Source organism: Mytilus californianus, unplaced genomic scaffold (assembly GCF_021869535.1).
Source record: "Mytilus californianus isolate M0D057914Y unplaced genomic scaffold, xbMytCali1.0.p SCAF_8, whole genome shotgun sequence".
NCBI lineage: Eukaryota > Metazoa > Mollusca > Bivalvia > Mytilida > Mytilidae > Mytilus > Mytilus californianus.
In genome coordinates, this window is record NW_026262734.1 from 104,439,168 (window position 1) to 104,454,067 (window position 14,900).

Below are 14,900 nucleotides of genomic sequence, written 5' to 3' on the forward strand. Positions count from 1 at the left end.
ATGTTCTGGGGCATATACTTGATGTACAGTTGTCCTGACACATATCTGGTTTTATGGCAGCTAATCTCTGACATGCTTTTGTGTTGTGGTCTTCACATACACTAGCAGCATAAATTACTGAAACTAAATACATCAGAACAACATTAGTATTATATTCACTAGTCAGTCATGTGTTATTGGAGAGTCAAACAATATTGTGAAAGCGTCATTGTTACTAGTGAAGCTGGAAATGTTGTCCTGCCTGGAGTACATCAGTTCAACTCTAGTTTTCATAAGACTTATGATTGTTATTGCCCATAGATAATTTGTTTTATGTATGTCGATCTGACTAGTTGGACGTGTGTCATATGGAAAATTGTTGTACATATACGGTAGTACTTCTAAATAAGACCATTTCGTATTCATAAAAAGCACTTTACTGTTTTCACTAATTAATTTATTTCTTAGACTGTTAAAGGCTGTGAATTAGAGCAGACAGCATAAATTTGTCGACAACGACACTGAAGGATTACCAAACGTCTTTAGAATCTTTTCACATTAGAGTTAACGGTGTCGCATCTCTACCTGACCTTAATATGTGACGAACATCTATTGCAGTAGTTTCTTTAGCGCAATGGTTTAACGGTACCGTAACTAAAATTTTCAGCACACTATAAACTTAAACAGCAAACAGATAATCATTTCTGTCGGGTTGATATATTGTATACTGGATTACTTACATCACAGTATATCATTATGTAAAATTTATTTCATATAATCTGTCATTATTTTTATGGAATTAAGTTTTCAATTAAGATAAAATTGAGAATGGAAATGGGGAATATGTCAAAGGGACAACAATCCCACCAAAGTGCAGTAAACAGCCGAAGGCCACCAATGGGTCTTCAACACAGCGAGAAAATTCCGCACCAGGAGGCGGGCTTCAGCTGGCTCCTAAATAAAAATGTGTACTAGTTCAGTGAAAATGGACGTCATACTAAACTCCAAAACATATAAATGAACTAAAAGAGCTTTTTATACATAGATATAGTCATACATACGGTGACCTATAATTGCTTATATCCACTTATTTATAGATAGTTATCTCATTGGCAATCATAACACATCTCCCTATTGTTGTATATTGATTTTCTTTAGCTGTTAATGAATAATTGAGTTAAAGGGTTCTTACCACAAACAATGAGAGCAAGTCCATAAATCAGTGTCATTATTTCTTAAAGGCTTTGAAAACTACTCGCGTGTTAGTATACTTATCTTGTCCTTGAAGAACGAACCTACACCTACATACACAGATTTCATTGTTATAAGAGAATGACCTTCGATTGGTATACATGTATGTTAACATTGGCACTTATAATGTTCAGTACAATCTGATATCGAAGAAATGTTTATTCCATTTAAGAGAAAATGGATATACATTTTTTTTTGTACCAAAACAAGAGAACATTGTGTATAGCAAAAAGTATAATTACGTTTACTCTCAATAAAAAATGACACAGTTGGGGAATGAATGTTGAGAGCTCAATTAAAATAGTGAATTCTCCATGTACACATGTACAATTCAACTTGAAAGCTAATATAACAAATAAATACCATACATGTACTAGTTGAATTTCAAACTGGAAACAAAAAATATATTTCTTTCAATTAAGTCAGAATATAATAAACATATAAGCAAGTCAAAACATGAATTGTACTGTGGGTGTAACAGCAATAAATGTTCTTTTCTAGATTTGGATATTTCAGTTTCACAAAGGAGAATTAAAACAAACATTTATGACATAAGGGACAATTTAAGACATAAGAGTGGTCTAAGTAGTTCAACTACTGTAATCACTAGCCAGTCAACACTTGGTTTGTGAGTTCGAAACTCGCTCGTGCGGATGCACTCCGACTCTAATCTTAATTGACTAGGATTGTCAGTTTTCCTATTGAAGGTCGGTGGTTTTCTCCGGGGACTCCAGCCTCCTCCACCAATACAAACTGACCGCCATGAAATAGCACAATAGCGTTGAAAGTGGCGTAAACACCAATCAATCAATCAGTCTTGTCTGTAGTGACGTTTTAGATTTCAATGTACGCAATATGTGTGTAACTGGTAATTTATTAAGTCAGAGGAGCCTTTAATTCAGTGGTTGTCGTTGGTTGTTGTTTGTTATATTTATTTTTCGTTAATTATTTTGTCAAAAATCAGGCCGTTGTTTTTTTTGTTTCAATTGTTTCGTATTTTGTCATGTTGGAGCCGTTTATAGTCGATTATACGGTATGGGTTTGGCTCATTGTTGAATGTCGTACGGTGATCTATAAATGCTTTTATCCACGTTATTTGGACTCTGTTAAACAGTTGTCATATTGGCAATCATTCCACACTTCCTCATTTGATATCGTGATATGTTTATAAATCTGCAAACCATCTGCCGATGATCAAGTGAACGTTCTCGTGTACATGTTTTTCAAACCGTTAGTGCGTGATTTGACATTGATCGAATAATACTTTTAGTGTCACATATATCTCGTCCTACCTCAAACAGATGCTGAAATTTTGTCAACTCGTCCAAACAGAATCTACATAACCAAATACTAATCGAAACTAGTTTCTTAAAAATTCTGATATCATCATGCTACTTGAACCTGTATCTTTTAGAATTATGATTTTCTAACCACGTAAATGTAGTAAAGGTATCAGATAATAGTACGTAAAACTTCTATAAACTTGTCCTTAAGTGAATACAATACCATACAATTGCAATGTCCATGCTCTATTTACCACTAGGTACAGTTATAGCCAAGACAAAAAGGGAGATTAATACAAATTTTTTTACATTGTACATATCTATATAGAAAGGTTCACCTGACCTAATTTTGATGGTTCATTGGTTAATTTCAATTTGCGCGATTAGGTCCGTTTCTCAGATACTATAAGTAATAGGTCGACTAAAGTGGATGTATGAAATGATTGTAAGGTGTATATGTCCGTCAGACATGGTTCATCTGCCCTTGGCCTCCTATTTATGGTTCATTTATAAGAGGTTATTAAGTTTTCGCAATAAGGTCCGATTTGGAGATACTGTAAGCGGTCGGTCAACTATATCAGGCTAATAGAATTGTAAGGTGTACATGTTTGTCTTGAGGGTTCATATGACCTTGATATAATTTTCATGTTTCACTAGTCAACATTAAGTGCTTGGGGTTTCGTCGGTTTCGCTGATACTATAAAAAGCAAGTCAATTACTTTTAGTGAATGGAATGTTTGTAAGATAAGCATGTATATGGCTTGGTTGATGTGACCTTGTTCTTATTTTTATTGATATTGATAAGTTTTTATCAAATCTCTAGTAAAACCTTGATCCAAAACACTTTAAACATAAAACTAAATCATGAGGAGAGACATCTCAAGCTTGTGCAATCTTGCTTGGTTTTGTGCTGAAATTAATATTTGTTTCTTCTTAAATACAGAGATTTCAATCAAAACAATAATGTTATAAATAAACTCTTGTTGAATTAGATAAAAAAAAAACTAAAACAAAAATGGCTATTCGTTATTGAAGTTTTCAATGTAGCGACAAATCAGCCAGCTTGGATATTAATTTGTTAACAAGAATGTTGCATTTAGATGAATTTTCAGTATCTGAACGGGAAAGTCTTTATTGTCTTTGAAATGCTTTGTGAAATTGTTTCTCTCGACTTATGAGTTTTGATTGTCGACTTGGTATCTTTAGCTTCTGTCTCTCTTTCAATGGTCATTGAACATACGTCAATGGGGCTTCAAAATATAAACACTAAATCAACTACTTCAGAACTGTAAATGACAATTTCTTTATATGGAAATAATAGATAGATTACACCATACTTTAAGTTGGACAAATAATTAACAAGAATACGTATTGGGGGAAAAGGGGGGGGGGGGAGGGGGGGGCAAATGCTCACCATGGGTGTGCCAACCATTTCTATACATTTAGAAATATATACTGTACATTAATTTTAGACTTGTACTTATGTGATATTTGTACTGTTGTTGTGTTAATGAACTGTATGACTATTTACACAGATTTATTTATGTGTGCCTTAGCTGATTAAAGTAAACCTAAAGTGAAAATGACCTTGATAAATATACATGATATATAATATAAATGTGTAGAGTGTGCTTAAATATAAAGATATTCCTTGATGATGAAGTTTGTCGGTTGGATAAGTGTGTTCCATTGTTTGATGTTTTGCTCCGTCGTTTATACTCAGAACACGTACAGAGCTGGAGTTTACGCCCATCGTGTTATCCAGCCAAATGGAACACATACAAGTGTTAGCAGACAGAAGGCGTTAGATAATATGATGAAAAATATAGATATTTATAATAATGTGGCGTCAGTAGCAAGGAATCAAGTAGGTTGCTTTAAATTAGAATTATTACATTCTCAAAATCTGGATCAACACAATACACATGTTTGATTGCTAGTAGACGGAAACTACTTCATTTGGATAGCAAAGAAAAATTGCCTTTATCAAATGATTGCACTCTTACGTATACAATATGGGAATATAAAGTGTGGTCAAGATACTGCTACCAAATGACATCGATAAACATCAGCATAATTTCTTTAACAATCCATAAGTGCATTAACAATATGCACAAAGAAGTTTAAACAACGTTAACGACAAACACTTTTTGAATGATAGTGACGTTTCCAGATTGTTGATTGTGCATTAGTTTTTTTTCCCTGGGCACTCTCTGAAAATAAGTTTGGAAGAGAATCATATATCAACCAGTAGTTTAATTAAAGTTTACTTAATATATACCGATTGAGCAAAGTTGGCCTATGTATCGAATGTACCTCTTTTAAGGGTTCTTTGTCCGGATTTGGTTTTACTTTTTGTACTCTTTTTGTTTTATCAGCTATTCAAAATTTGAATTTAGTTTTGAACTTTCAAATATTTTGGCCATGAGCATCAATGCAGAAACACTATTTGTCGAAATGCGCATCTGGTGCAGTAAAATTGGTAGCGTTAATGTTATTGTAACCATCATTATTTACTTGAATGTCTGTTTTTTTGCAGGGCGTTCAAATACTTGTTTTTCCTGATGATGGGCTATACGGGAATGATTTCACAAGGCAAGGAATTGAACCGTATCTAGAATATATCCCCGATCCTACAAAAGAGACATGGAATCCATGTATTAATCCCGAAAAATATAACAATAACAGTGACATTTTATGGAACTTGAGTTGTATTGCGCAGGCCAATAACATTTATATGGTTGTTAATATGGGAAATTTCCAAACATGTATTAAATCAAGTGATCCAAATTGTCCAACTGACGGTCACTATCAATTCAACACAGATGTTGTTTTTGACCGTAACGGGACATTGATAGCTAGATATCATAAAACGCATTTATACAATGAAGTTCAGTTTGATGCACCAGTAGAACCGGAACACATATATTTCGATACTCCATTCGGAAGATTCGGACTTTTTACTAGTTTAGATATAGTTTTTAAGACGCCAGCTATCAGTTTGATTGAAGTATACAATATAACAGATGTTGTTTACCCAGCAGCTTGGACTGATGTTCCACCTTTATTTTCTTCAATACAGTTTCACTCTGCGTTTGCCATGGGAATGGGGATAAATTTGCTTACGGCCAATCTCCAAATGCCAAATGATTCGATATACGGTTCTGGAATTTATACAGCAAACGGTTATAAAACTTTTTACAATGATATAAGTAACCAATCAAAACTTCTAGTTGCTGATTTGAATTCAAATTCTATGGAAGATGTTTATGACAGAAAGAAAAAAGAACTAAATCGTAAACGAAACGCAACATCAGATTTAAAACATGTATTGGTTGAAAAGATATCTACCAAAATTGATAAACATGATACTCCATCTATAACATCTGAAACTTTTATGGGGGAAATATTCAACGATACATACACTATGAAAATATTAGAAAACTCAGGTGACGTTGTAACTGTTTGTGATAATAGTTTGTGTTGCGAATTTTACTATCAGCTTATGGAAGGATCGGGAAAGGTCGTTGCGTTTGGCGCCTTTGATGGTCTTCATACGTATCTACATAAAATGTACTTACAAGTGTGCATTGTGTTAGAATGCGCCGGAAGCAGTCCACAGACTTGTGGGATACCAACAGAAGAATCGAATTTATACTTCCGAGAGTTCCGGCTTATGGGAAACTTTTCAACGAAATATGTTTTCCCGGAGGTTCTTGTTAGTGATTCCGGTAGAAAATCCCTGGCATCTGGTGACCTCTATGATTTTCATGATGGAGTATTAGAAGTTGTTAATGGTTTACGCTTACCTCTTATGTCAGCGTCCCTATTATCCCGAGATTATGCAAAAGATTAGGATTTTGTTTATCTGAACAGTTTGCCATGCATCTAGTGTTCTTAACATCGAGTTTTTAAGTTTTTCTTCGGTATGTTCTGCTAAATTTTATAATGTATATGACTGCTTTATATTCTTTATTATTCAGTTGTAATATCATACATGAAAAAAAAATATCGGTATTTAGTGCAGTGTATGTAAAGTTTGTCAAGATTGAATGAATAAGTCAAACTTTCCTCGTTTATTACGATTACTGAATGGGACTTGTCGCCGGAAATATTCAGGACATAAACACCACGACAGGTGCCACTGATGGATTGTGCATTGTTTGCCCTTCCAATACACCCGATATATATGTGTTTCATTTTAGTTTTTTTGTTCAATATAAAGTTTTCTGTTAAGTGTTTAGTGGGCTGGTATTTCTCTTTTAGTTGTTTTCTTTTGACCATTGTATTGTACTGGATGTTTCCAACTAACGGTTTATTTTTATTGTTATTTTGCGATTTTCTACCTTTTTATATACCAAATTCCTCCACCTTCTACCTATTTATAGCAGCTTTACCTTGGCCATTATCCTATTGACATAAATATCAATCAGAGGATATCTTACGTTTGATGAGAGAGTCAATACGCTACCAAGGTTGGGTAAACATATTAAAATGTATGGCATACACATTATCTGAAACTTTAACTTATTCCCTTAGCAGCCTCACGGTATAAGCTAAAACAGAAGAAAACGCCCAACTAGATACAAGTACCTACAAGGTCCAAAGCATGGTAAACCGGAGAAAATTAAAATGCTAATCGCTAACGGTGTTTTCAAAAGAACTTTACTTTTATTCGTCATGTGGAGTACCTCATGTTCAGTCGCCCATTACACTACAAACAGAAAAAGTCAAACTAGTTACGACTAATAGGTCCATGTTATCAAATATAGAGATTTTGTAACCAAAATTAAACGGTTGACAATATTCCAGTTACTCAGTTATAACAAATAAATCGGTTGAAATTATTTTGTGAGTAGAACTGAGATTTGCTACTTTGTAATTCTAAGAGTTTACCTCTGTTTCATCTCTAGTATAGGGTCGACACGTATGTTTTTCATTGTTTCTTAATAAGCTTGTCATCAGCATTATTATCGGAGGACTGTATATTTATTTCTAATAACAATCGCACGAAACCGTTAGGCGATAGTCAAGAAAGCCGAATGCCCGTTAAAGTCATTAATTGATAAAGAATAATTTTGAAAATTCAGTTAAATTTGTTATGCCTTTTCATGTTAAACTTACTACACAATCAAATAAAACACTAAAAGTAGAATAAAGTTTTTAATGTTAATCTATTGTTTCATAATCCTCTTTCTCGTATCCGGGATTCGTTATACTTTGTTTATCTGACTTTTTCTGACTTAAAGTGATGTCCATAGTGTCCTTCAATGCTGTTTTGTTTGTTTCAGGTAAAGTGACCACTAGTATGGCGGACAAAAACATCATTCCAGCAAACGATAAATATGATAGACCATCAATCTTCTCACTCTGAAATGCAATATAAATTCATTTATTTGTATGAAAGAAATTTGCCAACCCTGTCTATTGACACGGCCTTCAAAATCAATGAAAACGGCCTTCTAACTCAATGAACACGGCCTTCTAACTCAATGAACACGGCCTTCAAACTCAATGAACAAGGCCTTCTAACTCAATGAACACGGCCTTCAAACTCAATGAGCACGGCCTTCTAACTCAATGAACACGGCCTTCAAACTCAATGAACACGGCCTACAAACTCAATGAACACGGCCTTCTAACTCAATGAACACGGCCTTCAACTCAATGAACACGGCCTTCTAACTCAATGAACACAGCCTTCAAACTCAATGAACACGGCCTTCAATCTCAATGAACACGCCCTTCAAACTAAATGAACACGGCCTTCTAACTCAATGAACACGGCCTTCTAACTCAATGAACACAGCCTTCAAACTCAATGAACACGCCCTTCAAACTCAATGAACACGGCCTTCTAACTCAATGAACACGGCCTTCTAACTCAATGAACACGGCCGTCTAACTCAATGAACACGGCCTTCAATCTCAATGAACACGGCCTTCAAACTCAATGAACACGGCCTTCTCACTCAATGAACTCGGCCTTCAAACTCAATGAACACGGACTTCTAACTCAATGAACACGCCCTTCAAACTCAATGAACACGGCCTTCAAACTCAATGAACACGCCCTTCAAACTCAATGAACACGACCTTCAAACTCAATGAACACGGCCTTCTCACTCAATGAACACGGCCTTCAAACTCAATGAACACGGCCTTCAAACTCAATGAGCACGGCCTTCTAACTTAATGAACACGGCCTTCAAACTCAATGAACACGGACTTCTAACTCAATGAACACGCCCTTCAAACTCAATGAACACGGCCTTCTAACTCAATGAACACGACCGTCTAACTCAATGAACACGGCCTTCTAACTCAATGAACACAGCCTTCAAACTCAATGAACACGGCCTTCTAACTCGATGAACACGGCCTTCTAAGTCAATGAACACGGCTGTCTAACTCAATGAACACGACCTTCTATCTCAATGAACACGGCCTTCTAACTCAATGAACACGGCCTTCTAACTCAATGAACACGGCCTTCAAACTAAATGAACACGGCCTTCTAACTAAATGAACACGGCCTTCAATCTCAATGAACACGGCCTTCTAACTCAATGAACACGGCCTTCTAACTCAATGAACACGGCCTTCTAACTCAATGAACACGGCCGTCTAACTCAATGAACACGGCCTTCTAACTCAATGAACACGGCCTTCAAACTCAATGAACACGGCCTTCTTACTCAATGAACACGGCCTTCAAACTCAATGAACACGGCCTTCATACTCAATAAACACGACCTTCTGACTCAATGAACACGGCCTTCTAACTCAATGAATACGGCCTTCTTACTCAATTACCGACCCGGATGTATTTACACCGTATCTTTCATTTATCTTAGTCCCATGTGTGCTGCATTAAACATGCTCAGACGGGATTTGTTTTGTGAAAAGGAGCATAATTGCGGGGGAAAATAGATCAATGCCTTCAATAGTAACTTCCATTTGACATCATCATCATGAAAGGTTTATTAGGTTTGTGATAAAGATATGTTCATAAGCTGGACGTACATTTTAAAAGAACAAATTTTACCGAAACTTTTATTGACAGTGGTTAGATACTGCGACAGAATCCGAAATATACAAAGGTGAAATACCATACCGCAAATACTAACTGTGGTGCCACCATAGCACCCAATCTTGCCACGGCGTTGTTAATGCCATATCCTATGTTTCTGCAAAACAACATACAAATACAATGTATACCGGCAGATAAATATAGTAGGAGTCTCCATAAGTCTAAAAGACAAATGATTTAAAATGTACCGGTATGAATAAGTTACAAATGTGTGCGATGACCTGTAGTTGCTTATATCTACTTAATTTGGAGCTGTATAAACGGTATTCGTTTTTTCTCATTGTTGAAGGCGGTACATAGGCCTTTGTTTGCTTACATCAACGCTATCTGGTGGCAATCATACATGTACCTCATCTCCTTAGTTTTATACCACTTGACTGGTTGATATTTGTTTTACGTCCATTGACAATAATTGCATTTATATTAAGGATGAGAACAATTTAACAATTCATACAAATAGCTATAGATAGGTACTTGTATGTAGGTTCTGTAAAATGGTTTGACCGCAATGATGAGTTAATTTTTTTTACTTTCACTGAAAAAAGAGGGTATGCTAGATAGAGTTTGAACCAGACCACACACAAAACCCTACAATTTTGTTACAAAAGTGTTTTAGCGTGCTGAGAGCGTCAGACTGAACGTTCACATTCCGACCTGACGTGACTGCGTATTTGTACATCCCGCACACCTATTCTTTAGCATGGTTTTACTGACGAATGGGAGAAGTCCATGTGACCATATTTTCATACCCTAGTCAATTCTTGGGGGTAGAAATGATTAACAGGGGAGATAAATATTACCTTAATATTCCTGTAACTAACCTTACTACAGTTGGGTATAGTTCAGAGGTCAAAATCATGAGTGCAGACCATCCTGATGACACACAAAGTTTTGATGCTAATGCAAAGCCATTAACCAACTCGTCTTTATCTGATAGGTCTGAAATGAAACAAAAATAGTGTAACGTGGAGTCCTGTTTTCCGCATCTACAGTTGAATCAAGTATTACGCATCTATAATATAATCTACATATTTAAAGGACAGACAAAGATTTTGCCACTACACCTTTTTCCAAATTCAATATTACGGCAATGTCAATATTTGTTTGTTTGAAAGACATTCTTTGTCACTAAACCTCTTTTGGATAAAATTTGTAAAAATACACAAAAAAATGTGAGCATACAATTACTTATAATTTTCCAACGAATAAACACGAAGCTTTTCCAAATACCGGTTTCTCCAATTGGCGGCGTGGGAATAAGCTTACAGTTACTGCGAGTACTCTCAGTTCTGTACTTACTGTATTTTTGTTGTAGGGATGTATAAATACCCTGCCACGTCCGGTCTATGGTTTTGTTACTTGTTGTTCTGCTTTGTGTCGATCTGATGAGTTAAGCCCTTTTCAACTGATTTTTATAGGTGCTGTTACACGACTGTCCCAGGTTAGGAGGTTGGGCGCTTGCAATCATGTTTAACCTTGCTACATTCTGTATTTGCCTGTCCAAGTCAGGAGCCCGTAATTCAGTGGTTGTCGTTTGTTGCTGTATATCATAATTGTTTTTCGTTCATTGTTTTGTAGACAAAATCAGGCCGTTAGTTTTCTCGTTTGAATAGTTTTACATTTGTCATTTGGGGCCTTTTATAGCTGACTATGCAGTATGAGTTTTGCTCATTGTTGAAGGCCGTACAGTGACCTATAGTTGTTAACTTCTATGTCATTTAGTCTCTGATGGAGAGTTGTCTCATTTGCAATCATACCACATCTTATTGTTATATTTACAGTCGTTTCGGATTTGTTTCTGTTCAATTTTTAACAAGCTTTAAAGGTTATGTTAGACTGAAAATAACTTAAAATTATAATGTTTTCAACGTTACATTTGAATAGTAAAAGCTTCTTATATTCACAAATCTAACCTATGAACTGAATTATTCCAACAACAATGCCCATTGATCCACCAATCAGAAATAACATAAAAGTTGTCCATTTCCTGCCAAGGCTGAAAATTATAATATATCAAAGTTAAAACACAATAAACAAATTAATCTGCCACAATTCATTAATATTTCTATCATACGTGTGTGGTTTGCTATCTGTGTATGATTTCCATACTATTGAGTTAGTCTTTTTTTTCTTGATTGAAGTTGTTACGATTTATTTTACTATAATATTTTGTCACCATGCCATGCAATTCGCCCTTAAGGATTGTACCCTAAAAATTAAAATTATAAAGCTTTTAAAAATATTACCCGGAATTGAGTAAATTCTGAAACGGAGTGTCACCGGAACCAATGAAGCAGTTGGAACCCATACGACAATGGATACGCTTGTATTACTGAAACACGTGTGATGCGGAATATGCCTACCGTACTGGGACACATGTGATGCGTAATATGCCTACCGTATTGAAACTTATGTGATGCGGAATATGCCTACCGTACTAAAACACATGTGATTCGGAATATGCCTACCGTATTAAAACACATGTGATTCGGAATATTCCTACCGTACTAAAACACATGTGATGCGGAAGAGGAATTCCGTACTGAAACTCGTGTGATGCGGAATATGCCTACCGTACTGAAACGAGAGTGATGCGGAATATGCCTACCGTACTGAAACACGTGTGATGGGGAAGAGGAATTCCGTACTGAAACTCGTGTGATGCGGAATATGCCTACCGTACTGAAACACGTGTGATGCTGAATATCCCTATCGTTCTGAAACACGTCGGATGCGGAATATGCCTAGCGTACTGAAATGCGTGTGATAGGCCTACCGTACGTGAGCACGTGTAATGCGGAATATGCTATGTCGGTTTGTTTTGTTCACACATCGTTGTCAATATAATGGAATTTTATGCGACTGTCATACAAGTGAGACGTTTAGCTCGCTATAAAACCAGGTTTAATCCACCATTTTCTACATAAGAAAATGCCTGTACCAAGTCAGTAATATGACAGTTGTTATCCATTCGTTTGATATGTTTGAGCTTTTGAATTTGCCATTTACTTAGGGACTTTCCGTTTAGAATTTTCCTCGGAGTTCGGTATTTTTGTAATTTTACTTTTTATGTACTGAAAAACGTGTGATGCGAAATATGCCTAATGCACTTTCCTTTAATATAAATACCTTACTCACCAGTTTGCGAGATACCACACCACTATTCCTATAATATCCATAGCATTGATGAGAATCAAGTTAACATAGAGATTTCCCGAGAGTTGTTGTACTCCGAACGATATAGCATAATATCCATATCCACAACTTAGCCTGCAGCGACAGAAGTTCAGGACATTGTTATGATTACTTAATGTATATGTGCAACAGAGATAGATAATGTAATAATTGCCGGAAAAGCAGTCAAGCATTCCAGAAACTTATCAAATTATCTATAAATGGTACTTTCCAGAACTACCAACTAAATGAAAATTAAGGCCAAGTCAGTTTAACAGTCCTTAACTACAGTGTTCTTTTATTTGTTTTTGTAAGACAACTATATCTGAATCAGTCAACGCATATCAAATCGGGAGTGTGACCAATGCCGAATCCTAAAATGATCGCACAAATAAGTTTAACCCGCCACATGTTTATGTGCCAATCCCAAGTCAGAAAACCCCGTCAGTAGTTGTATCATGCCTATATCAATGTGTTTGGGTGTTTTCCTAGAATTGTTGTTGGTGGCAGGTCTTTGTTAGTGTCTGGTAATTTTATTCACAATATTTGAGACTTAAGGTTGTTCACTACTCTGTTTCAAAAAAACAAGCTGAGACTGTTATAAATTGAAATTATATGAATAACCAAACAAAAAAGCAGGATAGAATTATAGTTCCATGTTCTTGTTTTTGAGATATAAGCCATTGAAAATTTGGCGGGAAATGAATATCTCTACATGTAACATTGGTATAGTTTTTTCTTTCAAAAACAATGATTAAATAACAAGGATTTCATAAGATTTTGAAAAAAAATATCTTTATAAACTATATGCATTAAATTATGAAAAGAAGATTAGGGTAAGCAAGCAAATTTTTTAATATGTCACTACATGGATAAAACCTGAGGATTCCGAATATCTGACAAAAAGTTTAAAAAAAAAAGAGCAGCAAACATCGTTATGAAGGAGCCATAACATACAGGTAACACTTATAAATCACTGGAACGGGTACACGTGTTTCAATCAAATTCATGAAAAATATTAAAAGCTTGAAGAGTACACAGGAGTATGACGAAGAAAGTAAACGTATTTAACTTACCATCCAACTGATAATAGAACGTTATACCTCAGTAAACGTCTATTTTTTATGACATCTAAAATCGTATATTTTTTCTCGGTTGATTTCAACTTTATTGCTTGCGATGCCATCTCATAAAACGTTTTAAAATCTGGTGGAGGTTTACCGTTGATTTTAGCAATTTTTGCAATAACGCTGTGAGCTTTTGTAATCTTTCCGTTCGAAACTAGCCATCTGTAACTCTCAGGAACAAAACTTTGTGAAAAAAAAAATAAGAATTATATCGAATCGCTTGTGTTAATAATTGACGTTAAAATGTAAATATACGAATAAAATGTTTAAAAATTGTATACAAAGACCCTTTTAAGTAAACATATAAGTATCTGTTTATACTCTCAAACATCGTACTTCATTTGGACTTTTAAACTTTTTTCATTCGAGCGTCACTGATGAGTCTTTTGTAGAGGAAACGCGCGTCTGATGTACACAATTTTAATCCTTGAAACACAAAAGTTGTCTTTTATTCATCGGTATAGATAGAGTTTTCTTATACTTTGCCAAAAGGTAGATTTAATCAAGCTTTTTTTTACAAAAATAGGATAAACTGGAATCACATTCGTTGGAGAAAAATTACAAATAAATCCAACTTACAATATTGCTAAAATGAAAGGTATATTAGTTGCAGCGATAGCTAATTGTATATACTTCCACTCGTGCAACCACCAGCACAGACATGCGTAGATGATACAAAAAACTGGCCAAAACGGAAGTGCTACTAACATAGATCGGTATGTCCGAGGAGTAAATTCAATTAAAAACGTAAAATATACAGTTAAGTAAAAACCACATCCAATGCCAATAAAGAATCTGAAAACCGCAAACATTTCCCATGATGTAGAAAATGCTGCTGCTCCATTGAAGACCAACAAAATGAAAAGCGCCGCGAAGTACGTAAATTTTCTCCCTAGAACGTCTGCTAATTGTCCGGACACAAATCCACCGAATAAAAGCCCTCCCATTTGTATAGTTGTTATTGTGGATGATATCCAGTCTTTTTCGCAAACC

The 14,900-nt window shown here is 35.4% G+C and overlaps 1 protein-coding gene across 1 annotated transcript; it reads right to left on the bottom strand.

The window, feature by feature from the left end:
• Positions 1–7,682: 7,682 nt before the first annotated feature.
• Positions 7,683–14,145, bottom strand: LOC127712948 (solute carrier family 22 member 21-like). Its single transcript, XM_052219535.1, has 6 exons — positions 13,857–14,145; positions 12,745–12,876; positions 11,520–11,602; positions 10,428–10,545; positions 9,631–9,703; positions 7,683–7,883 (listed from the first exon to the last, which is right to left on the bottom strand). Exons 1-6 carry the CDS (start codon positions 13,964–13,966, stop codon positions 7,683–7,685), a joined length of 717 nt encoding a protein of 238 aa, XP_052075495.1. The 5' UTR covers positions 13,967–14,145.
• Positions 14,146–14,900: the final 755 nt, after the last annotated feature.